The following is a 21,621-nucleotide window of genomic DNA, read 5'->3' as shown; positions in this document are numbered from 1 at the left end:
GGTGACTCCATGCAGGGCTCGCTTCCCGGGTGTGTGGCCTGTGCCATTACACAGGGCCCTGCCCTTATGAGGACCCCATGCTTGGTTTTGTGCTCTGCTGTCACCATCTTGAAATTCTTAAACATTTTGAACAGGGGGTCCTGCATTTTGATTTTGCATATGTCCCCACCAATTATGTAGCCGCTCCCTGCTTTCCCTCATGGTGGGTGGGGCCTGTGATTCCAATGACTCGCTCCCGTTCCCAGAACCCCTTTCCCACCACACACGCGCTCCTCGATGGTCTTCTCCCCACCCCAGCCCCTTAAGTGGACTTTTCTCCCAGATGCAGGCAGCCTCTGTGGCCTCATCCAGGCTGTACCCACAGCTGAGTGCTATGTCAAACCAAAGCTGGGTTCATTTTATTTGGAACGGGGCCACATGACTGGGTCCCTTGTGTCTGCCCCTCGACGCTGACATTCTGCAGTTCTGCCTCAAGCCACCATCGGAGGCCTCTGGGAAAGCTGCCCCAGGGCCCACCCAGGGCAGTGCTGGGCTCCTTTGGTCTGAGCAGGCGAGAGCTGGCTGCAGGTTTAAACAAGCAGAGCTGCTTTTATGAGATGGCCTCATAGTTCCGTAATCAGGATTTTAGAAGTCCAGGAGACAGGCCAGCAGCCTGTGCCCACGGGAACCACCTGCTGAACACCCAGCAAAGATAAGCCCTTGCCATGGGCCTCCTGCTTCTCCTGGGAAAGGTGGGCTCTAGCCCCTCCCCTCCCCCCAGGGGTGGAATAACACCGAACTGCAGCTGCCAAGACCGGCTGCAGCCTCCGTCTTCATGCCACCACATGCAATGTGACAAGCCAATCTACAGGGGACAGCTCGTAGGAGAAACTGATATACAATTTGACAATAAAGAGTCCAGGTGTGGTAAAAAGTGATTTATTTTTGGAGCACAGTAACAGCTATGCAACTAGGAACATTCATTTACCTGTCCCTTCCATGTTTTTGTGTCACAAAGACATACTAAGACTTTGGAAAAATTCCAAAGGGGATAACACTTAAAATATGCTGTTTCTTTACTTTTTTCTTTTGTACTTAATCACAGTGAACCAAATAAAATAGCTTTACAGCTTACTAAAACTCAAACTTGTCCTCAGAGGAAGCAGTTTAAACATTTACAACTGTAAATCAGCTACGCAATGATTCCACATAAGGAGAAAAACCAGAGAGCAAAAAGCAGCTCTAACAGAAAGCGTGTCTTGTCAAAAGGAAAAAAAAATACACATCAATTTATCTAGAAAGAGCGGGCCCTCTGGAGGACTGAGGTCCCAAACTAAGGTAAAATTGTGGGTGCAGTGTCCTCTTTGGAAAAAAAAAAAAGGAGAGGAACAGCTCTGGCTCAAACTATGCTAAGAATCTGGTTTAAAAAGATTAAAGGAGTCAGGGGAAGACTGACATGGTGCTCTCCCACGGGCGGCATTTGCCATGAATGAAAGCTGGGAACACATTCTCCCTGCGGTGCCCCCAGACTGTGCTAAAAATAAACGGCACAATGTTTCCCTCCGCACTTGCTGGCGCTGGCCTTCCCCTGGGAGGTGCCTCACACTCTCCCTAAAAGGAGCTACCAAGTCCCCTAAGGAACAAGTGAGCCACAAACCAGCGGGCTGGATGCTGCCTGGAGATGCCAGCGCCTTCTGAGGACGCGGGGACCACGTGGCATCACTGCCCCGCTTGGCCATTACAAATGGGGGGCCCCTTCTCCCCGGAACTCAAAGCACTGGCTGGCTGGAAGAAACGGCACCGGAAAGGTGGCAATCAACCTCCAAGACTGAGCTCACCTGAGCTCTCTGCTGACCCACCCGCGGTTTCCCAGCAAAAATCCTGACACCTGCCCCAGTGTAGCTGAGGAAGGGCTTAGAAAGCTCCCAGTGAAGGGCCTGTTCTGGAAACTGCCGTGATGAATGGCTGGAAAAACAGAGAGGCTTGACCCCGAGCCAAGCAGTATGTATGTGTCTATGGGGTGTGTGTGTGTACATGTGTGAGAGAGTGCCCTGTGTGTGCGTGTGATATTTGTGTGGTGTGGGGTGTGTGTGCGTGAAGGGGGTGAAGACCCCCCAAGCAGGCCTTCAGGACGAAGTGCCCTGCCCCTCACCCCCAGCGAGGCACGGCCGCACAATTTCAGAGCAATAGTCCAGGCTGGGCTCCCCTGGTGGGTGAGGTTAGCAGTAGCTAACATGGAGACTTCCAGATATCCAACTTCCCCTGGCCACCTGACCACATATTTCAAACATTATTTGATGTAATGAAATTCAAGACCACTTACCAGCCTTTGTCAAACTTTTGACCACGACCCACATTAAGATCACACGGCTACCAAAAATGTGGGGCTCAGGGCTAGGTGACAAGAGTTCACACTCAGCCTGATTGTACAGGGTCTGCTCTGAGATTTCCTAGCCCATTGTATTTGTGGAAGTGACCCACCAGATTGATTTCGTGGCCCATTTGTGGATTCCACTTGCAGCTTGACACAGTCACAGGCCGTTCAGGACAAAGCCTTGGAGCTGCAGTGGGACCTGTCTTCCCCCACACCAGAAATACTCCCTCCACGGAAGTGGGTGGACCTCCGCCTCGTGAAGATCATCAGGGGCTACCAAGGAAGAGGAAGTAGGCTTCCCTGACCATGTTTAAAGAAAAAGGGCAGCCACGCTGGGCTGACTCAGGCCGTGCTGGCAACCACCCGCCCACGCGCGCGAGTTGCAAGGCAAGACGGAGCCATGCCTTGCAAGGGCGTGGGCCAGTCCCTTAGGGGTTCCCCAGCGGCGCCCCCGCCCTCTGGCATCTCTGCACGAGGAGGAGAATGAGCCGGGCGAGGTCGGAGAGGTCGGGGGACTCGGCCATCACGCGGTCCACCTGCTCCGGCGGGAAGACGCTGCAGAGCGCCGTGCGCGCCCGGGCGCGCGCGTCCCCCTCGCCGTCCTCGGCTGTGTACCCCGAAGGATCCCCAAAGGCGCTGTCGCCCCAGGCCGGCTCCACCGAGGCCGAGCGGCCTGGAAAGCGGTCGGAAATCTGGGAGCGGACCCACGGGTCGTCGGGCGGCCTGCGCTGCGGAAGCAGGTCGCCGTGCAGGTCCCTGGGACAGTGACCCCCTCGCGGCTGGAGCTGCGGCCCGAGCGGGGGCGGGAGGCCGGGCGGGCCTGAGGTGGCCGCGCTGCCCGCCCGCGGGGATGGCGACGGCACGGGCGCCGCGCCGCCGGTGGGCACCCAGCCGGGCCCACACAGCCCGGGCGCCAGGCCGCAGGCGGGGCCGGGAGGGCGCGGCCCGAGGGGCCCCAGGTCGTCGCTGAAGGCCAGCCGCGAGAAGCTCCCTCGCAGGGCGGCCAGGTCGGCCGGCTGCGGCGCGGGCGGGAGGCTGCGTGCACCTGGCTCCCGGGGGCCCGAGCGCGCTCCTGCGGGGCCGCCCCGGGTGCTCGGCAGCCGCTGCTCCTCGGCTCCCGGCCGGGCCCGCGTCTGGGCGCGGAGCTCGTCGGCCACTGCCAGCTGCGTGTGGCGCGGCCTCTCCGGGTGGTAGAACTTGCACTTGATGCCGTAGGTGCACTTCTTGCCTGGAAGGGGCCGGGGCAGAAGAGGGCGCTGCGTGAGACCCGGGCGGGCGCGGAGAGGCTGTGCTGCCTGGTGCGTCGGGGCAGCGCCGCCCGCGGCCTCTCCATGGACTTTCCTCCCGCAAGGGCCCAGGGAGACGCGCGCGGGCGGGCGGCGGGCGGCATGGGCGAGGGCGCGCTGGGCACACTGACTAACCCCAGAGTGGGCAGAGTGAGTGTCGGTCCGGGAACTCCCTTTGACCAGGGGCCAGAATCAAATCTCCTGATCTGATGGCCTTCTCCACTTCCCCAGGGCCCCTGTGGATAGGGCCACTCTTGGGGAGGAGCGGCGGTGGGGAGTGGGTGCTCATCGCCTAGCATCGTGCCCCTAGTGCTGCCTCAGTTTCCCCCACTGCCCACTCCCCCTTGCTAACCATTGCTCTCTCCCTGCAGACTGTTCTGGCAGAGCCGTGATCAAATGATCAAGTTACCATCCAAACCCGGGCACTTCTGAGATTCAACCGGTACGAGATAGACCAACCTGAATGTATGTGTGGTCACCTTAACTCTAACAAGAAATGACTCTGAATGTCACCCAAGGCTTTAATGAACTTCTGTGAGCATCAAAACCAAAGCCTGGGGACATCAAATAACTTGCCAAGTCAGTGAACAAGCTGGCTAGCAGGCTGGCATCCCTGAGGGCTCTGGGATAAAATCCTTAACTCTTCATGGGTAGCACTGACCAAAGTCCATTGAGGGGGCACAGTGGGGCAGGGTGAGGACAGGAGCGCTGGGGGCCAGGGGAAGGGACTGAGAACGGGGGCTGGGGATGCACACAGCCACCTAGTTCTCAGACACGGCTTTGCCCTGAGCAGGACCCCGGCCCCGGGGCCTGGCAAACACCCCTCTGCAGCAGCCATCCTGGATGTCAGTTCATCCTTCCAATAACCCTGTCAGGAAACAGCAGTGCAGAGTGGTTAAGTTACCTCTCCAGTGTCACACAGCTGGTTCGGGGCAGAAGTTGGAAGAGAACCCAGGCTGCTGACCACCAGGCCAGCACTTTTGACTGTGCCCCTGTGCCCTGCACAAGGCCCTGAACAGGGCTCAGGAAGCACTGGGTAGTAGGTACCCACCGTAGGGGCAGTGCTGCCAGGATGGCTCTGGGGGCTTTGGCTTCCGGCTCAGGAAATTGCTCAGGGTGGGTCCATGTCGGCCCAGGGGGTCATCGGGAGGCATGAACCTAGAAGATAAGCACAGGGGGCAACTGCAAGACCAAGGGGACTCACTGCTGGCACCTGGAGGGAGGCAGCAGGCCCCAGCCACCCAGGGAGCACCAGGCAGGCAAAACCCTCCCCTCACACCACACTTCCCATGGGGGGCTGCACGGCACAGCCCTGGGCTCCTCCTCCTGCCTGGCTCGAGCCAGCAGTGTCAGAATCATCTAGCAACTTGTTGAAAGGCAGTCTCAGAGCTGCACACAAGACCTGCTTAATCAGAATCTGAAGGTGTTCAGGAATCTGTGATTTGTGTCCAGGAAAACTGGAGCATAATCGCTCTAGGGCTTGGCTTCCCACTGTCCTCGACAGGTTAGAAACTTCCATGGGGTTACCAAACAGTTCCCGAGGTTTCAGAGTTGCCTGAGCCCCTTGAGGCTTAGGTCCCATTTCTCCTGTGTTTCACCTCACGCCAGACACAGCTCTGCGCAGATGCAGGGGAAGGGTGAGCACCCACCGAGCGGATGACATACTGCTGGGGAATCTTGAAGCAGCGGCTGCCAGATGCCCTCCTGGCACAGGCGGCCTGCTCCTCTGCTAGCCCTGCACACGGGTTGGGTCTGTCTCTGGGGCTGCCCTTATTCTGGACAAGTCAGTCTGACACTGCCCTGCCCCTGCCTGCCCCCTCCCTTCTCCCTGGCATGGAACCCTAACAAGGAGGGGTGCAGCTCAGGGTGCTCAGGGCCCAAGGGGAAAACTAAACTCCTTGGAAAGAAAACTCCCCTTGTTTAGTGAGATCCTCATTTTTACATGAACCGTGTTCCCAGAGACACTTCCAGGTCGCGCTAAGGTTCTGCTAAGGAGCAGTGGATTCTAAATGGGGGGCAGACTCTTCGTGGGCTGGTGTTCCTCTAAGAGTCTGAGATCATGCCGAGAGCTGGTGAGCCGTAGGCCAGGGCAGCCACCATGGCTCAGCTCCCAGCTGCACAGCCGGCTTCTCAGAGCTGGGCCCTGACCAAGAAGCGGGGGAGGCGCCCACTGCAGTTATTAAAAGTTCCCGAAGACTTCACCTCCTGCTCTCCGGAGCTGTGCCCAGAGGGCCCTGTGGACGTGCCCGGGGCGCCGGGGCGGGTGCCCTTGCTCACAGGCGGGTGGCAGGCCCTGCCTCTGGGGGGGTCTTTGGCAGGCCCTGAGCCCAGGCCAGTGCATCTAAAGGACTTGGCCAGGGCCCCAGGCTGTCGCCAGGCCAGAGGTGGCCATGATCCATCAGTCCTCAGTGAGGATTTCTGGAACCCACAGTTACAGACTTGCCAATTCCTACAGGCCGAAGCTGGACAGTGAACGCTGCTGGCCTTGCAGATCTGGAAATGACAATGGGGGCTACTGCAGGGTGCCACTGCCAAACATCTGCCCCGGGGCTCAGGAGGGCAGCTGCACCTCCATGGCTGCAGGGGCAGGTGGCAGTGGGGACAATAGTACTCCTTGGGCCACCATGTCCTGGTCTGGCCTAGAATCAGTGTTACCACTTCTGGGGTAGAGTTCTCTTTAGTCCTTAGGACAGTCTCAGAGGTCATGTTATTAATGCTTTTGCAACATGAAGAATATTCAGCTCAGCGAGGTTGAGCGATGCCCCCAGGACACACAACCAGGAAGTGGCAGGGCCTCATCTGGAAACCTCCCCTGCCTGCTCCAAAGCCCTAGCTGTCGCCACAGCACCGCCCTGCTTCCCTGGCTTCAGGGTCAGGAACTGCTGGGTCGCATGCTGGTGGCCTGAGCCCAGACCACGTGCCTTCTCCTCCCTCCTCATCCCCCTCCCCAGGGCCACAACCATTCATTCACTTGTCCATGCAACTTTTTCACTCAGTCATTCATCTACAACTAGTTATTGCCCATTATGTGCCAGGCATGCTGGGGACATGGCATGCAAGACAGATACAGTCTCTGCCCTCACGGAGCTCAGGCGCTTGTCTCAATCCATGTTCCAAAGAGCTAGTCGCAGAGCCCAGAATGAGGGCTGAGCTATCATCGCTTGGAACAGAAACTGGAATAGGAGTGATGTCCCAGCCTTCTGTGCCCTCCCCACCTTGTCCCCCACTATTCTAGTCTCCAGACCCCTTGGCCACCTTGCCTGGCTCCCATGTCTGCCCTCAGCATGCCCGAGCACGTCTGAAGTGGACATGCCTCCTCCCACCTTGGCTCGGGCCGAGGGCCTCACCCAGCACCTGCTGACAGGTGGGGGCTTGTGGCTCTGAGGTCCCTCTCCTCCCGCAGCCGTGGCTGGTTGCTCCGGAGTGGACCTGGCCGGGGCAGACCACCCAGGACGAGATGAGCCAGCCAGGTTCTCTGGAAATTTCAACACAGAGGTAGTGAGGCAGAGTCGGTGCCAGGCAGGGAAAGACTTTTACAGCCCAAGAGAAAAGATTCTGTTGCCCACTCCCATATGTCATTCAAAAAAATGTTTTTAAAATACAGCCCCAAACCTGAAATAAGTGAAAGGCAACACAACGAAAGTTCAGATTTTTTTCCATGATGACTATTTCCATGCTCTTATTTGAAGTATTAAATTCTTTTTTAAAAAAAGCACATACCTGGCCCATTTGCTGGGCAGCTTTGTGGTGAGTCAGTCACACGTGGCCGTGGGGACGGCAAGTTCAGGGACAAAACAGCCCTGCTGGGGAAGTGCCCGCAGAGAAGGCCGGCCAGGGAAGGGGAGACCCGGAGGGGCAGAGGAGACTGTGCAGCCTGCGGGGCCCCGTCTGCAGGGCTGAGTGTGCCCGTGACCCCAACCCCTCTGCCTGGAGTGGGGGTGGCCTCTGCCCCACTCCCCTCCGTGCCAGGACCCCGCCCGGCCCATACCGGTCGTTGACGAAGGAGAACATGAGCAGCCTCTGCTCGATGAACCACTTCCACTCGGGGTTCTCACTCTGCAGGTCGCGGTAGTTGTCGTTGGAGACGATGATGCCGTCCTGCTCGTAGGCCACCTTCACGATGTAGCGGTCGTCGTAGCAGACCAGCCGCTTGCCGTGCACCTTGCGGGACGGGGTGTACACCAGCACCGCCTGCCGCTCCAGCTGCTCCAGCACGTGCTGCTCTGCGGGCGCGGCGACAGACCGCGGTGAGGACTCCCGGGCACCCCCACCCCGCTCCCCACACGGCCAGATGAGGGGCAGGCAGGAGGTCCAGTTTCTCCCACCATCGCGCTCACTTCTTTCTCTAAATTGCACTGAATTTGCCCCCAGCCCGAGGCCAAGAGGGCCGTTGGCTCGTCTTGCCCGTGCGGTGACGGGAGCGCTGAGGATGGTACGCGGGGAGGCAGAGTCACTTCAGAAGGAAGTTTCGGCCGCAGCTCTGGTCTGCCTGAGGGTTACCTGCCCCTACCCCAGTAGACACGGGGGCCTCCTCCTGGTTTAACTGGAACCCTGGCAACGCCTCAGCAACGGCAAGGAGTCCTGCATCCTCCTGGAAGGCCCCTGCATGGGCCCTTGGCTGGGAACCACAGGTCCCTCTTCCCCACCATACAGGAATCTGCTCGGGACACCTTTGGGGTGCAGCGTCATATCACCGACAGATCTGAGGGGCTCAAGAATGTAATAGAGGCCGGGCGTGGTGGCTCACGCCTGTAATCCCAGCACTCTGGGAGGCCGAGGTAGGAGGATAGGTTGAGGTCACGAGTTCGAAACCAGCCTGAGCAAGAGCGAGACTCTGTCTCTACTAAAAATAGAAAGAAATTAATTGGCCAACTAATATATATAGAAAAAATTAGCTGGGCATGGTGGCTCATGCCTGTAGTCCCAGCTACTCGGGAGGCTTTGCTTGAGCCCAGGAGATTGAGGTTGCTGTGAGCTAGGTTGACACCACGGCACTCACTCTAGCCTGGGCAACAAAGTGAGACTCTATCTCAAAAAATAAAAAAAAAGAATGTAATAGAGTCCAAGGCTAAGAATCTACAGCGTGGGTTCTGGGCTGAGCCCAGTTCCTGGGTACTTTGCCTCTCTTTTAATGTCAGGTTGTACCTTTATACAAGGAGGTGACAACACCTCCCTAACCCATCTCAGGGTGTCTATGAGCAGACTGAATAAGCACGGGTGTGTGAGAGTTCTAGCAAAAGCTACAAAGGAGGTGACCATGTATCAGGTGGTAGAAACATTACAAGGGCTTTCTTATCAGGGCTAAAATTCCCATCCCAGGAAGTTCTGCTGTTTGATCTTAGGTTTGCCTTTGGGGCCTTGCAAAAATAGGAAAAATCCCTTTAACTCATAATATTTACTCAGAATTTGGAAGAGCTTCCTCTTCATAATTTGTCATAAATTGTTTCTTCCCCCAAGTTTAAGTCCTTTCCATTATGACGTGGTTTCCAGACTTTAAAAAGGTACATAATGTGGCCAGGTGTGGTGCCTCATGCCTGTAAGCCCAGCACTTTGGGAGGCAGAGGCAGGAAGATCATTTGAGGCCAGGAGTTCAAGACCGGCCTGGGCAATATATCAAGACCCCATTTCTAAAAAAAAATTTAAAAATTAACCAGGCGTGATGGTGCATGCTTGTGGTTCTAGTAAGAGGATCACTTGAGCCCAGGAGTTTGAGGTTACAGTGAGCTATGATGACACCTCTGCCTGGGTGACAGAGGTCTAACAAAAAAATGTGCATAATGTATCTATTATACAAATAATAATAAAAAATGTCACCTCTGTAGCACCTGCTCTGAGAAATGAAGGTGGCCCGTGTTTGGGAAGTCCCCTCTGCCCCAACCAATTTGCAGTCCTCTCCACTTCCCTTAAGATAATCCAAGTTTTAGAACTTTGTGTTTATATTATAATTCCCATGCTTTTATTTTTAAAAATACACATGTATAAAGGATCATTTTCAATGTGGCTACACATTGGACTTCACACAAATGGAATCATACTATACATGTCCTACGCAACTTGCTTTTTTCATTTGAAATCGTGTTTGTCTGGCCATGTCGATAGGTTCACTGCTGTTAGTTTTAAGTCCCTGGCACAGAAGTCCAAGGGCCTCTCTAGGATATATCTCTAAGAGTGGCTCTTGCTGAGTTGTAGGGAAAGGCGCTTTACAAGATAATGCCAAGTTGTTTTCCAGAGTGGTGATACCAAGTTCCACATGCAGCACAGCATACGAGACAACCTTACCAGCACCTGGCATTTTCAGACTTTTGAATTGGTGAAAATCTGGTGGGTACAAAACTGTCTCCTACTGTGGTTTCATTGTACATTTCTCTGGTTACTAATGAGATTTGGCATCTTTTCATAAGTTTACTAGCCATTTATGTTTTCTCTTCTGTGAATGCCTCATTCACTCTTTAGCTTTCTGTTGGTTCATTGTCTTTGTCTCATCGATTTGGAGCAATTCTCTCTAGATCTAGACTGTAGTCCTTCATCAGGAGCACGTGGTATGTGCCACCGCCAGGGTGAGGCTTGTCTTTGCATTCTGTTTTTGTGGTATCCATTAATGGACAGAAGCTTTTATTTTAATGTAACATTTATTCATCTTTCCTCCACAGGTTTACGCCTGTGGCTTGTTCAAACATTCCTTCCCTTCCTCAAAATAATTTCCCTACTGTTTGCTCATATTATATTTAAATATTACACGACTGTTGACAGCCACCGTTCTTCATGTTCAGAACATAAAGAATTATTTTGGGTAACTCGCTCAGGATGGAGAACTGAACACAAGAATTTATCTCCCTCCCTCTCAAAGTCCCAACGTAATGGCAATAAAGAGGTACAAAAGGGGGCGTCTGTAATCCCATTCAAATAGGCTTGGGGACAGCAGCAAACCCAGGATTTTGACAGATTTCAGGAAGACAGAAAGCAGACAGGATCCTGTGGATCCCACAGCGTGGAGGGAACCACAGCCCAGAGCGAGCACGGAAGGCTGGAGCGGAGGTGGGAGCCGTGTCCCTGTGTCCCTGCAAAGTCACAGAGCAGTCCCAGCCTTGGAGAAGGGGTGGCAGTCAGGCCGGGCAGGATGGCTAATGGGTGAGCTACTCTCGTGCCAGCTGACGCCAAGGGTATGGAACGCCACTGCTCCCTGCCCGTACCGCTATAGAGAAAGTGCCGACACAACCAGGAAGGAGGCGGCCTCCCACTGTGGCTGCTGACCTCCTAGATAAAAGTGTCATCATTTTGCACTGGAATAGGTGGTGGCAGAGGTGCCCCGCTGCCTGCCTACTCCACGCCAGGTGTGCCAAAGTGAAAACTGCCAGCCACACGGATGGTTAGCCCTGCCATTTAGGGAGAGGTTTGAATGCTGGGAGAGAAAACCCAAGGCAATTGCACAGATGTGCAGTCATGTGCTGCATAATGTTTCAGACCACGTATACGACAGTGGTCCCATAAACGGATTATAATGGACCTGAAAAATTCCTATCGCCTAGTGACGTTGTAGCAGCCCTCATGTTGTGGCGCTACACATTACATGTGTGTGGGGATGCCAGTGTAAACAAACCTACTGCACTGCCCGCATGAAAGTACAGCATGTACAATTGTGTATAGAACATAGTACTTGCTGATGATAACAAATGACTATGTTACTGAAGATGCTGCATCCAAGAGACAAGAATATCTTGGAGTAACAGAGAGAAAAGAAGAAGAAACTGGTAACAATTGATAGAATTTAAAACAAACCAAAATAAAAAACCTTTGGTAAAAATCCTGGAAGAAAAAGTCAAGGAAACCTCCCAGAATCACCAAGAGCTCAGCCCTACATTGTCGACTTGGCTGAAACAAAGCCAACAACGGTTAGCAGCAGATCTCTTCTTACAGATTAAGCATCCCTGTTTCAAAAATCCAAAATGCTCCAAAATTCAAAACCTATCAAGCACCAACATGACACTCAAAGGAAATGCTCATTGCAACACTTCAAATTTTGGATGTTTTAATTAGGGAGGATCAACCAGTAGGTATAAGGCAAATATCCCAAGCATTTTGAATAAGGGATACTCAACCTGTATAAGAAAGCCAAATAAGAAAACAAACACAATCTTGTTTATTTAAACCATATTACATATCATGAGTTGTTCTAAGAAAAAATAAATAATAAAATAAATCACTGTGTTCTAATATTTGTAGCTTAAAATATTCCTAGCTGAATTAAAAATTAAAAATAAAGAATCCCCTGGGTCTCCATTTTCTTTCTTTCTTTCTTTCTTTTTATCTAAATGAAATGATTCGACTAGGTAGTCCATAAATAAATATTACCTGACTAAATAAATGTCTCTTTTATTTATTTTATTTTTTTATTTTATTTTATTTTTTTTTGAGACAGAGTCTCGCTTGTTGCCCAGGCTATAGTGAGTGCCGTGGCGTCAGCCTAGCTCACAGCAACCTCAAACTCCTGGGCTCAAGCAATCCTCCTGCCTCAGCCTCCCGAGTAGCTGGGACTACAGGCATGTGCCACCATGCTCGGCTAATTTTTATATATATATATTAGTTGGCCAATTAATTTCTTTCTATTTATAGTAGAGACAGGGTCTCGCTCTTGCTCAGGCTGGTTTTGAACTCCTGACCTCGAGCAATCCGCCCGCCTCGGCCTCCCAGAGTGCTAGGATTACAGGCGTGAGCCACCGCGCCCGGCCTAAATGTCTCTTTTAAATCCTGTATACTATTAGGAGTGGAACGCAGATCCAATCTTCCCTCAGGTGTTAAAACCCATCAGACACAATTATTTTTGGAACTTAATCATTCACACTAAAAGAGCAATTTATTCATCCCCCCATTCCACAACTATTTATTGAACAGGTAGCATATGCCAAGTATCCTGCTAGGTGATAGCTGCTAGGGCCATGGCAGTGAACATGATAATCAGTGCCTTCATGGAGCTTACAGTGCAGCAAAGAAGACAGACATCACTAGACAAGCAACCAAATAGATAAGCGACTATCACTGTGCCATCTAAAAAGGATGTATGTGGTGCCTCTTGAGCACGTACTGCGCCAACATACCTCGAATAGGGCTATCAGCTCTTGGTGGTTCTTTCCTCCAGGATGGGACAAAAACCTTGATGTAGGTGTGTCCTCGGTCCCTGAACCAGTCCACAGCCAGCTGGATCCCCCGGCAAGAGAAGATTTCTTTATTTCCATGGCTACAATGGGAAAACAAAGAAATCTGTAGAGACACAGAAAGTGCCCCTAAGAGCGATTTCCCCTGGGAACACCCTGGATAGGAATCTCATAATCGAGGGAACCAGGCAACCCCACATTTTAAAGCCAGTTCGTTGTTCCATTCACAAACTGTGTGCCTTACCTCGAGCCATGCAGCCTGTGATAGGTAGGTGGGTCTCGGGTTCCCTGGGGAATACATTCCAAGGACCAACAGACAAGACCCTCTCTTTAACCGAAGCTAACGAGGATCAACATAAATGGGTGAGAGCAGCCATCTGCAGAATTCCTCTCGCCCTGAGAGATGGTTATAAATGTGTTATTGGGTTTCCCAAGTTCACAAAGACGTCAGCAGAGGCAGGGAAGAGAGAGCGGTGTGAGCACAGGCGGGGCCTCGAGGGCCTGACTGAAGATGTTTTCCTTTTTCCTGAGGGGAATGAGAAGCCATGGAAGGATGCTAAGATTGGGGATATGTGTGATGCGCTGTGATTTTGATTCAAAAAGCCCAGTCTGGCAGCACAGATAAATTGGAAGGCAGCAAGAGCAGGTGTAGGCAGTGACCAGAGTAAAGACTGATGGTGACTTGGACTGGGCTGGTGGTGGATGAAGGAGAAGGGCAGGTGAACCCGAGAGATACTTGCAAGGTAAAACCTCCAGAGCTCGGCAACCCATTGCCACAGGGCTGACGGAGAAGAGGGCCCCGAGGATGATGGGGGGCTGTCACCGACACACACGGAACGCCGAAGGGAAGAGGCTTCAGAGGGAAAGATCTCGGGTCTGGTTTTGGCTACAGTTGAGCTGTTTACTCGAGATTTCCTCTAAGTGGAGACCTTAAATAAACGGCGAGGACTCAGAGGAGAGGTCTGAGTGATCAAAGTTGGAGGTCATCTCTACTTAAGCAATAGCTGAATCCACAGCGTGGACAAAATGACCCGACTGCCCTGAGAGAAAAGGAACTGTGGGATTTAGCAGCTGCTTACAAGTCGAGGAGGGCAATCTTACGCAAGAGACAGAAAGGATCTGTCAGAGAAGGAGGAAGAAAACAGAAGGGTGCTGCTTCATAATAGCATCCCCTGACCCTCTAGACCCCATCCAGCAGTAATGGGAACAACCGGCGACACCCTTCCCTCCATCGCACCCCCAAACACAAGCACCTCCGTCATTTCAGAAGGAAAAAAATACCACTACCATGATTATTTGAAAAATTGCTTCTTAATTGCTCTCTTTTTTTGCGACTCATTACGTAGTGTTTAACCATTCAAAAGCCAACTTTCCATCCCTGACACCTTTGGGGTGAGGGGGTTCAGTGGAGAGAGGGGGAGGGAAACTGAACCCTGGCAGAGCTCCCAGGCAGACAATAAGCATCCACGGGGACCCTGGGCACCCACTCTGCAGCATACAGAGGGAAAAGCGTAACCCAAGGGCATCCACTCATCTGTTCAATCCCCCATGGACACAACGTCACCTTACGAACATCTGTGCTGGGTGCTAAGAAGAGACATCAACTCCGGCTTCTTGGAGCTCACTTTTAATATCTCTAGAGAGTTTGGTTTGCCAGGCCACTCTGCACACTTCACCTCATTTAATCATTACAATAAGCCCTTGAGGAAGTGACCTTCGTCCTCATTTTACCCTTATGGAAGCCAAAGCAAAGAAACGTGCCCTGCTCTCTGGTCTAGTGGCCACCTGACCTGTTGGGCTGCAGAGTCTTCCTCCCTGGTTTCCCCAAAGACCATTTATTCCTCCTCCTTCCCGGTCTCTGCCCGTGGGGTCCAGGTGGCAGCTCCTTCGGGGCAACGATGACCTGCAGTTAATATCCTCACACCTGGGGAGGGGCCTTCCCACCCTCCTCGCCAGGCACTGAGAACCGGGCCAGGCGGCAGGCTGGGCGCCAGGCACTGGGAAGGGGAAGTGGGTTGGTGCCAGAGGCAAATTTTGCTGCACGACAACTGTGCCTGGGGCAGCTGCCATTAGGGAGCCTGTCATCGACAGTAACCAGACAATCTCATTGCACACCACTGTGTCTTTGTTGCCCAAGAGGCCCCTGCAGAAGAGAGGGCCAAAACCGTCCTGTGCGGAGCAAGGTTGTGGCCGTGGGTGGGAGGGAGGGAAGATGAGTAGCGCTTCCTGAGGAGTCTGAGGTGGGAAGGGCACCCCTAGTTCCATTCTCTTTCTTATCTGGGGTTAAACTTTGACTCCTCCTACCAGGTCTCTGCCCAGCTCAAGTCAGGGGGAGGAGAGAGGATGGGCAGGGGCTGTTCTAGGAGCCCTCGTCTTATCAAAGGAGAAATGGGTGCAGACAGGCAGGAGCCCAAGGCTAACGCCAGGCAGAGCAGATTCAGGGGCCCAGCTGTAAACCCCCACCCATCTCTTTTCCACCTACCGGAAACCACGGAGAGGGGGATGATGAAAACCGAGAGAGGCATGATTTCCAGCCTGAACTTTCTCTTCATCGGAGGATTTCTTACTCCAGAATAAGCCAGAGTCTGCTGAGTTTTCTAATAGTTTAACACATTATCTGTCATGTGAGTTGTATTTAACTCACGATAGTTTTGAACCCAGGGCCTCGTGGAGCATACGTACTTCACATCTTTTCACCGTGGGACCCACGTAAGCTATTTGTCAAGTTGCATATGACTCACACACAGAAAACAATTAAAAATGACAAATCTTTCATTAAATTAGAAAGGATCATTTTGTTTTTGGCACTTTTTATTCTATTTTCGTAATAAAACACCGTGGCTGTAAGGAAAAAATTTTGTCTTCTAGTGTGGCAGTCAGTGTGTTAAAAACATAAACAACAACTCAAACAAAAAGCCCTGTACCCTCCAAAACGAGGACACATTCAAATGAAACCCTCCTCTGGGGCAGTAAAGAGGATGTGAAATTATCAGGTGGTTTCCCCCCAAGCCTGTACTTCAAATCCTGCCTTTTCTAGATTTGCCTATAGAATGTAAAACAGAGTGGCCGCTGGTGAGTCCGCTGCCCAGGCAAGGAAATGCTGCAAGAGTTAGCTCATGAGAACTCCGGTTCTTCCCAGACACCATGATGCAGCTTTTAATATGCTTTCAATGAAAGCTGCCTTCTTTTTAAAAATCTGCTGCTGGACATTTTTCTTTGGGCCAGGGGTCCGTCAACTGAGGTATTCAGCTGAGTAACCCAAGCTGACCTCTCTCTCTCTCTCTCTCACACACACACACACACACACACACACACACCCTCCTCCATCCTAAAGGTGTGGGGCTGTACTTGGCAATCAAGCAGAGCTAACGCTCAATGCACATGCAAGGAGCCCCAGCCCCTTGGCAGCAGCAGGAGTGCATGCTGGCACCAGCCCTGCAAGGGACCCCTGGTGGAGGGAGCAGAGGCCTCTCATGCCCTGTCTGCAGCTGGCATGCCCAGGGCTCACCCTGAAGGGGAAGGGCTCTGGCTCCACGACAAAGGCCTATGAGGTCAGGGTCTCCCACTCTGCAGCCTTTCCTAAGTCCAGACTGGGGAAGAGCGGAAGAAATGGGAACTGCATGGGAAAGAGCACTGAATCCAAGCAGGCAAGTTACTTACTCTCTCTGAACCTCAGAAGAGGAAGAAAAATTCCTTTATAAGAAAAATGTTCAGACAACTGACTTGTTTGGAAAAAAGAAAAAAAAATAAAAAAAAAATTAAAAAAAAAAAGAAAAATGTATTTACTTCTTTCAAGCATATGTAAAATAACTAAGTTAGGCCAGGCACAGTGGTTCTCGCCTTTAATCCTAGCATTTTAGGAGGCCAAGGCAGGAGGATAGCTTGAGATCAGGAGTTCAAGACCAGCCTGAGCAAGAGGGAGACCCTGTCTATACCAAAAAAAAAAGAAAAAAAGAAAAATTAGCCAGGTATCGTGGCATGTGCCTATAGTCCCAGCTACTCAGGAGACTGAGGCAGGAGGATTGCTTGAGCCTAGGAGTTTGAGGTTGTAGTGAGCTGTGGTCATACCACTGCACTCTAGCCCAGGTGACAGAGTGAGACTCTGTCTCAAAAAAATAAAAATAAAAATAACCACCTTGAATCTTAGCATGTTAGAGATTTAAACAAAAAAAAAAAAAAGTGATTTAAGGTTATTTAGTCCAACCTCTAAATTGTGTAAACAGGGCTCGAAAAAGTCAGATGGGCTGGACTCGGTGGCTCACACCTGTAATCCAAGCACCTTGGGAGGCCAAAGCCCAGGAGGCTCGCTTGAGCCCAGGAGTTGGAGGTTGCAGTGAGCTAGGATTGTATCCCTGCACTCCAGCCTGGGCAACAGAGCGAGACCCTGTCTCAAAAAAAAAAAATTTTTTTTAAGTCAGACGACTCTCCTGAGGCTACACAGCTGGTAGGCTGAAAAGCAGAGTTGTAAAGTCCAATAATAGCTGCTCACTACATGTGGCTATTCATATTTAAGTTCAGATTAATTTAAAAAAATAAAATCTAGAATTCAGTTCTACTTGGTTGCACTAGCCACAGTTCAAGTGCTAGATGGCCACATATGACAGGTGGCTACCATATGGGACAGTGTAGGTATAGTACTCTCTCTTGTCACAGGGAGTTGGATGGCCCTGAGCTAAAGGTGCCCACATTGTGTCCCTTCCCCTTGACCTCCCTGGTGTCCTATGTGGGTTATGGCAAACAGGGGCAGCCATAAGTTCTGCTGCCTGGGCCCTGCTGTGTGCTCTTCCCGTTTTGACCTAGAGTTCTTATGTTGACATATCCCTTAGGAAACGGTAGATGACACCATTCGTCCTGCTTGAAAGAGTCCATTTCTTGCAGAAAACACTTGGACAGTGACCCATTCTGCGGACCTCCAGAGAGCAGCAGCCAGGCTTCCAGGTTCGGCCACAACACACTGCCTTGGGCTAAGCCATCTGAAGCATCGGAGAGGGAAGCTCATGGAAACTTCTACCTGTGGTGGCATGGCCAGGGAGCACGCTGGAGGTCGGAGTCTGATTCAAACCAGTGTTGACCTTGGCCAAGGCCATCAAGCCCCATCCTGTGCAACTGAGAGGGCCCATACAAGGACTGATGGCCCACTCTCACATTCTCTGTGCTAATAGGCACAGGATACAGTAAAATCCCTGACCATAAAGCAAGACATTATCTGTAACTTCTCGCTCTACATCAGCGGTTCCTAACATTTTGGGGAGCATAGATCCTTTAAGTATCTATTGAAAGCAATGGATCTTCCCGCAGAGAAACGCATAAATGCACATATGCATGCCACATCGTGTGCATCATTTCAGGCCATTGCTGGCTTTGAAGACAGAGGGACCATGAGCCAAGGAATGCAGGCAGTCTCTAGAAGCTGGAAAAGACAAGAAAGCGAACTATTCCCCAGAGCTTCCAGAAGCCCACCCCAGGCTCCAAGGGACAGAGCCACAGCCGGCAACAGGCACACTGAAGGATGCTCCTGCCAGCAGATGACGTGCTTCTCAGCTGCTCAGGGTGGGAAAGTCTTTAGCTTTCTTTAAGTCTTTAAGCCCCACCACCCCAGGGCCAGACAGTGTGTGAAGCAGTATCACCTTCAAAAACCGAGAATGGGCCAGGTGCATCGCTGTGGCTCACACCCATAATCCTAGCACTTTGGGAGACTAAGGTGGGAGGATTGTTTGGGGCCAGGAGTTTGAGACCAGCCTGAGCAAGAGCGAGACCTTGTCTCTACAAAAAATACAAAAACTAGAAAAATTAGCTGGATGCGGTGGCTCGTGCCTGTAGTCCCAGCTACTAGAGAGGCTGAGGCAGAAGGATTATTTGAGCTCAGGAGTTTGAGGTTGCGGTGAGCTATGATGATGCTACTGTACTCTAGTCCGGGTAACAGAATGAGACTCTGTCTCAAAAAAAAAAAAAAAAACACAGAAAATGGCAATGTCTGCAACACTATAAAACCTCAGTGAAAAAGAATTTTCAGAAACCATGTTTCTGAGGTTAATTGAATTTTGAGGCCAACAGATAATAACAAGACACCACTTTGGGTTTCAAACATCCTTTCCCTATAAAGAGTAAGGACCCACTTGAATCTCTTTCACGACTGAGGATCTGGCAGACCCTGAGGGACATGTGTCCTGCTGAAACTCCCATTGGAGGACATGGTAGACATCACTGTAGAAGGGTAGGGGATGGGTGGAACCTGGGATCCCTACTCTCTCCCAGAACTTGCCTTTGGAAGGGACAAATTAAGTCTCATGATCAGGTGGTTGTTGTGCAATTTGTCTCTTTTTCTTAACAATTAGGATCCAGGGGGCAGGGGTGGAGATGTTTGTGTGTGTAGACAGTATGTGTGTGCATACATATATGTGCACACACAGAATGCACATAGCTACCTGTGTTTTGTAGGCAGCCAGTGTGTGAACACATTTATGCTCTGAGACACTCTTTTGTAATAAGTCTGAGTGATGGTTTCCATTTGTAACCCACACAGATTGAACACAAAGGGGTTAAACTGGTTATAACTGCAGGAAATTGGAGGGTAGAGATGGGAGGACTAGCAGATTTACCCAGGACACATTGTGGTCATGTGCAAATAGAAGACATGGCTTAAGTCTGAATTCCATGCAGCAACAGAGACTCCTATCAAAATAAAACCCACCACCACCTTATTATGACAATTCCTAAAAAATGCCTGATCCCCAAAGAGAGAATGCTGACACCTTCCAGTAGCCCCTAGAGTAGTCTTTTCACCCTATAGCCATTCTGCTGTTGGGATTTGGAATCACAGAACTCATAATCTCAGGACTGGGAAGGTCTTTGATTTAAGCAGTATCATCTCACATGCAAAGCCCTCTGCCTATCAATGCCCAGAGAGAGGTGCCTTGTCCAGATCACACAGAGGCCAGGGCCCCTCTCACAATCCTCCCAGTAGGACCCTTAGAACCTACTGGATTCTTAAAAAATCCCTTTAACTTTACTCAAGAGATCTTAAATTGAGCAGGAGTTCATAGGCTTACCTATCTGGTGCCTACACAGGACATGGGTGAGAATGTGATAGTGACTCCATGGACCAGCCCCTAAATCCCAGGGGGAAGAGAGGGCTCCATCACCTGTTGATATAATCAAGGCCTGGGAGACAAGGCTTGGTTTTGACAAACACTCTCAGTATACACCACGAAGAGTGTGTAGGGACAGCCCCAGAGGCTGGGACATCATGGCTTGAACCCTTCCAAACTTCTGCCCTGCAGTGCCAAGTCCAACGTGAACCCAAATCCCCAAGGAAACGCTCGGATGCTCTGTTGACTCATTTGGTGCTGTGGATAACTGCTTTTCTGGATTCCCACCTCCAGGTGGAAGTTAACTCAGCTTTTGAAAAGGGGAGCACGTGTATTTATATCTGTGAGTGAACAATTTCTTAACTAAAGCCAAGTGGTAGAATAATCCACTTGTTTGAGCAACAGCCCGCCTGGCCCAGCAGGGAGTCAGGGGAGGCTGCAGAGATTCTGTGCCAGGGGAGCTCAGCCAAGAGAGGCAGGATAACAGCTCCGAACGATGCTCGCACCCCCAAATCACACGAAGATGCCAATACACAAATATTCACATAGCCGTGTCTGCAGCGTGGGGGCCACAGTCACCTCTCCCCAGCCTACCAAGGGAACCGCAACCCAGCAGAGGTCTTCCCACCTGGCTCTCCTAACCTTGCGAGAAGCAGAAGAGATACCAATGGGCCTGGTTCATGGAAGAGGAAATGAGTACTATGGCTTTCCCAGAGTCACGCAGCTTTGTTAGGGACAACACCCGGACAAGGAGCCACATGGTCCTACACCTGAGCCTGGACTCCTCCGGGATTGCCACTGCCTTCCCCAGAAGGGACTGTTCCTCTGCGTTCATATAGTGACAGCTACAGCAGTGGAACATTTACTCCATCCCAAGCTCTGTCCTAGGCATTCTGCGCAGGTCGGATGCTCACAACTACCCTCTGGGAGGCTTTATCTCAGCAATACAAATGGACAAAGTGAGCTTCAGAGAGGTTAAGTGATTGCTTACGGACACACCACTAAAAAGGGTTTCAAAGCCCCATGCACGGCCCCAAAGCTCTTTGGAGCCAGCCGCAGAGAAGAGGGGCAGTTCCCAGGGCGGCTGAGCGCAGGCCCCGCCCGCGCCCAGGGTGAGGGAAGGCTACCTCATCGCCACGTTGCTGCCGTCAATCACTATGGGTCGCAGGGAGCAGGCCGGGCCTCCGCAGTCCTCTTCGGGGGCTGCCCCCAGGCGGCGCCGGGCGGAGTCGGGGAGCCCGCAGGAGCCGCGGGGCACGAGCTGGGGCGCGGCCTGGGCCGGCGGGGCCCCGGGGCGGCTGCCGGTGCGGATCAGCTCCTGCAGCACGTCGTTGACCAGGGCGCCCTCGCCCAGCTTGCCCAGCACCCTGAGCACGTCCTCGCGGCCGTAGCCCAGCTTCTGGAAGAAATCCATCTTGCTCGGCCGCTCCATGCTGGGCCCGCCGGCCGGCGAGGGTCCTGCCCCCGGCTGCATGCAGGCCGGGCGCCGCGGGCATGAGCTGCGGAGAGAGGGCGCCGTCAGGGGCTCGCGGCGGCCCGGCCGAGCTGAGCGCGCCTTCCCTCCCTCCCGCCTTATCTGCCAGGAAGTCATGTCGAGCCCGGTCCCCGGTCCCCGTGGGGATTTTCAGTTGCTCGGTGTGGTTGGGGAGCCGGAGATGCAACCACGCTGCCTTTACTAGTGCTCTTTCTGAGGGACACCGGCCACACGGCCTGGCACCCAGAGCTCGGGACAGGCGCAAGAAAGG

General features: G+C 52.2%; 1 protein-coding gene across 1 annotated transcript; it reads right to left on the bottom strand.

Moving 5' to 3' along the window:
- Positions 1 to 902: 902 nt before the first annotated feature.
- Positions 903 to 21,363, bottom strand: ZC3H12D (zinc finger CCCH-type containing 12D). The gene is made up of 5 exons (XM_076002876.1): positions 21,004 to 21,363; positions 12,732 to 12,871; positions 7,628 to 7,862; positions 4,691 to 4,797; positions 903 to 3,581 (listed from the first exon to the last, which is right to left on the bottom strand). The coding sequence occupies exons 1-5, from the start codon at positions 21,348 to 21,350 to the stop codon at positions 2,782 to 2,784; spliced, it is 1,629 nt and encodes a 542-aa protein (XP_075858991.1). The 5' UTR covers positions 21,351 to 21,363; the 3' UTR covers positions 903 to 2,781.
- Positions 21,364 to 21,621: the final 258 nt, after the last annotated feature.

This window comes from Microcebus murinus, chromosome 5 (genome assembly GCF_040939455.1).
Source record: "Microcebus murinus isolate Inina chromosome 5, M.murinus_Inina_mat1.0, whole genome shotgun sequence".
NCBI lineage: Eukaryota > Metazoa > Chordata > Mammalia > Primates > Cheirogaleidae > Microcebus > Microcebus murinus.
The sequence above is the reverse complement of the archived record's forward strand: the minus strand, read 5'-3'. Positions and strand labels throughout refer to the sequence as shown.